At 43.5% G+C, this 2,957-nt stretch overlaps 1 protein-coding gene across 1 annotated transcript; it reads left to right on the top strand.

Annotated features, from left to right (window-relative positions):
- Positions 1-1,535: 1,535 nt before the first annotated feature.
- Positions 1,536-2,944, top strand: LOC103522413 (von Willebrand factor A domain-containing protein 8-like; the record flags this gene model as incomplete). The annotated part of the gene is made up of 3 exons (XM_008487515.1): positions 1,536-1,542; positions 2,278-2,425; positions 2,842-2,944. Coding segments are annotated over exons 2-3 (233 nt in total), but the record flags the coding sequence as incomplete, so codon positions are not given.
- Positions 2,945-2,957: the final 13 nt, after the last annotated feature.

The following is a 2,957-nucleotide window of genomic DNA, read 5'->3' on the forward strand; positions in this document are numbered from 1 at the left end:
TAGTGGTCAAGACGCTCGCCTGGTAAACAGGAGGGCGTGGGTTCGATCCCAGCCGAGGCATGGAATTTTATCCTTATTCATTTGAGAATTTGACCACATAATAATGGAGCTCTAAAGGGTTAGGTGGTAGAGAACGCCTCCGGTGTTAACCTCGCCTAGTGGTTACCTTACACTCAAGAGTCTATTATTATTAAAACTCCGACAGATTTTTTTTTTGTATTTATTTTTAACCCAAAAAGATCTCGTTGTTGCAGTTGATTTGTAAAGCTAGTTAGGTCTTCAACATACCTTCTTCATCCCCCCCAAACAGGACTGAAAAGTACCCCTACTCCGACAGTCTAAACGTCTAAACCTAACATATATTTCAATTGTCAGCTCCCATGGCGTAGTGGTCACTGCGTTCGCCTTGCACGCAGGAGACCCGGGTTCGATTCCCGGCGGGATCAAGAAATTTGTATCATGCAAATGATTGATTCCGTGACTGGCTGTTGCGGGGCCCACTCGGTAGCGCGTCTGCCTTGTAAGCGCTAGACCGCGGGTTCGATTCCCGCCCGGGGCGGATTTTATCTTGAATGGATAAGGTTCGTTCTCGGAACGGCTGGCTTTCTCCTATCCTGTCTTCCTTATCTCTTCGATTTCGGGACGATAAGACCCTAGCAGTTACAGTTCCCTCTGTCAAACCTCTTCAAAAAAAGAAGAAGAAGAAAAAAAAAGGCGCCTTTCGTTACTCGTACAGTGTGGCAAAAATAAAACCGATTATTTTCTGAAGATTTTTAGAGGAAGATACGATGATGTAATACGGATTTGGTAACACTGTACGCGAGTACAGTTTTTTTTTTTTTTTTGATATGGCAGAGTTTAAGCACTGTGATTAGTGTTAATAATTCCTCCCTTCACTCACATTTCCAGGGGACTTATTCAGCGTGCACGTCATAGACAACCCTTCCCCGGAGAGTGAGCTGGCCCTCCTCTCCTCCTACGGCCCTGACGTACCTCGCGATACACCCTGACGTACCATTCGCACTCAACCTTTGCTATTTCTTTAGCAAGGCAAATTTCAGGCTAAAAATTTATTCACTCACATTTCCAGGGGACTTATTCAGCGTGCACGTCATAGACAACCCCTCCCCGGAGAGTGAGCTGGCCCTCCTCTCCTCCTACGGCCCTGACGTACCGCGCGATACTCTAATCCGATTGGTCCGCGCATTCGGGGAGTTTCGGACTCCCGGTCCAAAATCCCGTCGGTGCTGTTCTATGATGTACCCCAGCATGTGGAGATTTTGGAGCGAATTGTGCAGGACTTCAGCATCGGGGAGCATTTGCTACTTGTGGGGAACCAAGGTACGGTAACACTGAATTAAAATATTTTTTTTTTATGAACCCAATTTTGGACATCTTAACCTTAACTTGAGACTTTTTTTTTCCAGGGAGAAAAATTACATCCCAAACGGAGTTGAAACTGCCTCGGTGGTGTAGTGGTCAAGACGCTCGCCTGGTAAACAGGAGGGCGTGGGTTCGATCCCAGCCGAGAAACACTTACAGGTAAGTTAACAAAAGTTGAGTTGGCACCAGGAGCGCAAAGTAAATATCCCATTCCCATTTGTCGTGAGTTTCATTCGATTTTTTTTTCCTTTAGGCAATGTGATTAAGCCAGTAGTTAGCTTGTTTGGTAGCGCGTCTGCCTTGTAAACGCTAGGCCGCGGGTTCGATTCCCACCCGGAGTGGATTTTATCTTGAACGGATAAGGTTCGTTCTCGGAACGACTGGTTTTTTCCTATTCTGTCTTCCTCTTCTCTCTTCGATTTCGGGACGATAAGATCTAAGCCAATAGTTAGCTTGTTTGGTAGCGCTTCTGCCTTGTAAACGCTAGGCCGCGGGTTCGATTCCCACCCGGGGTGGATTTTATCCTGAATGGATAAGGTTCGTTCTCGGAACGACTGGTTTTTTCCTATTCTGTCTTCCTCTTCTCTCTTCGATTTCGGGACGATAAGATCTTGGCAGTTACAGTTCCCTCTATCAAACCTCTTTTTTTAATAATAATAAAAATGGGAACTTAAGCGCAAACAGAAAAGGTTTGTTTTCGGAAAAGTTGGTTCGTTTTTGGAGCTTTCTCTTACCCTGTTTCATGAGTACAGTTCCGTTTATCAAATCTTGTACTGTTTTTTTTTTTTTTTTTTTTTTTTTTTTTTTTTTTTTTTCAAAAAAATAAAAAAAAAAATATTGGGGGGGGGGGAAAAAATTTTTTTTTTTTTTTTTTTTTTTTTTTTTTTTTTCCAGAAATATCCAGAAGACAGTATGGCAGAGGCGGTAAGCAATGTATTTGACTTTGACAAGTACAATAGTACCGTGAAGGAAACTCTGTTGAAGATTCTACATACTCATGGCATTCCTGTCAATTTGAGTCATACGCTACTCGAGAAGAAAGGTACGCCTTGTTAGCTTGGTTGGTAGTGTGTCTGCCTTATTAGCGCTAGGCCGCGGGTTCGATTCCCGCCCGGGGAGGATTTTATCCTAAACGGATAAGGTTCGTTCTCGGAACGGCTGGCTTTCTCCTATCCTGTCTTTGTTCTCTCTTCCATTTCGGGACGATAAGACCTTAGCAGTTACAGTTCCTTCTATCAAACCTTTAAAAAAAATCTTTTCCTTTCTCTCTTCAGACAAGTTTTTATAACTCACAGTAGAGAGGGAAAGTGGACTAGATACGTCCAATCCCAAACATGGGAAGGAGGACCCTAATAATGACCCTCATGGGGGCTTAAAGTCGTGTGATATTCACACCAAATATTTACTTTCTATTACCTACTACAGTACTACATTATTTTTCTTCTTTTCTTTCTTCAGATAAACCACTACAGCTCACAGTAGAGAGGGAAAGTGGCCTAGATACGTCCAATCCCAAACATGGGAAGGAGGACCCTAATAATGACCCTCATGGGGGCTTAAAGTCGTGTGATATT

Source organism: Diaphorina citri, unplaced genomic scaffold, assembly GCF_000475195.1.
Source record: "Diaphorina citri unplaced genomic scaffold, Diaci psyllid genome assembly version 1.1 scaffold8385, whole genome shotgun sequence".
Lineage (NCBI taxonomy): Eukaryota > Metazoa > Arthropoda > Insecta > Hemiptera > Psyllidae > Diaphorina > Diaphorina citri.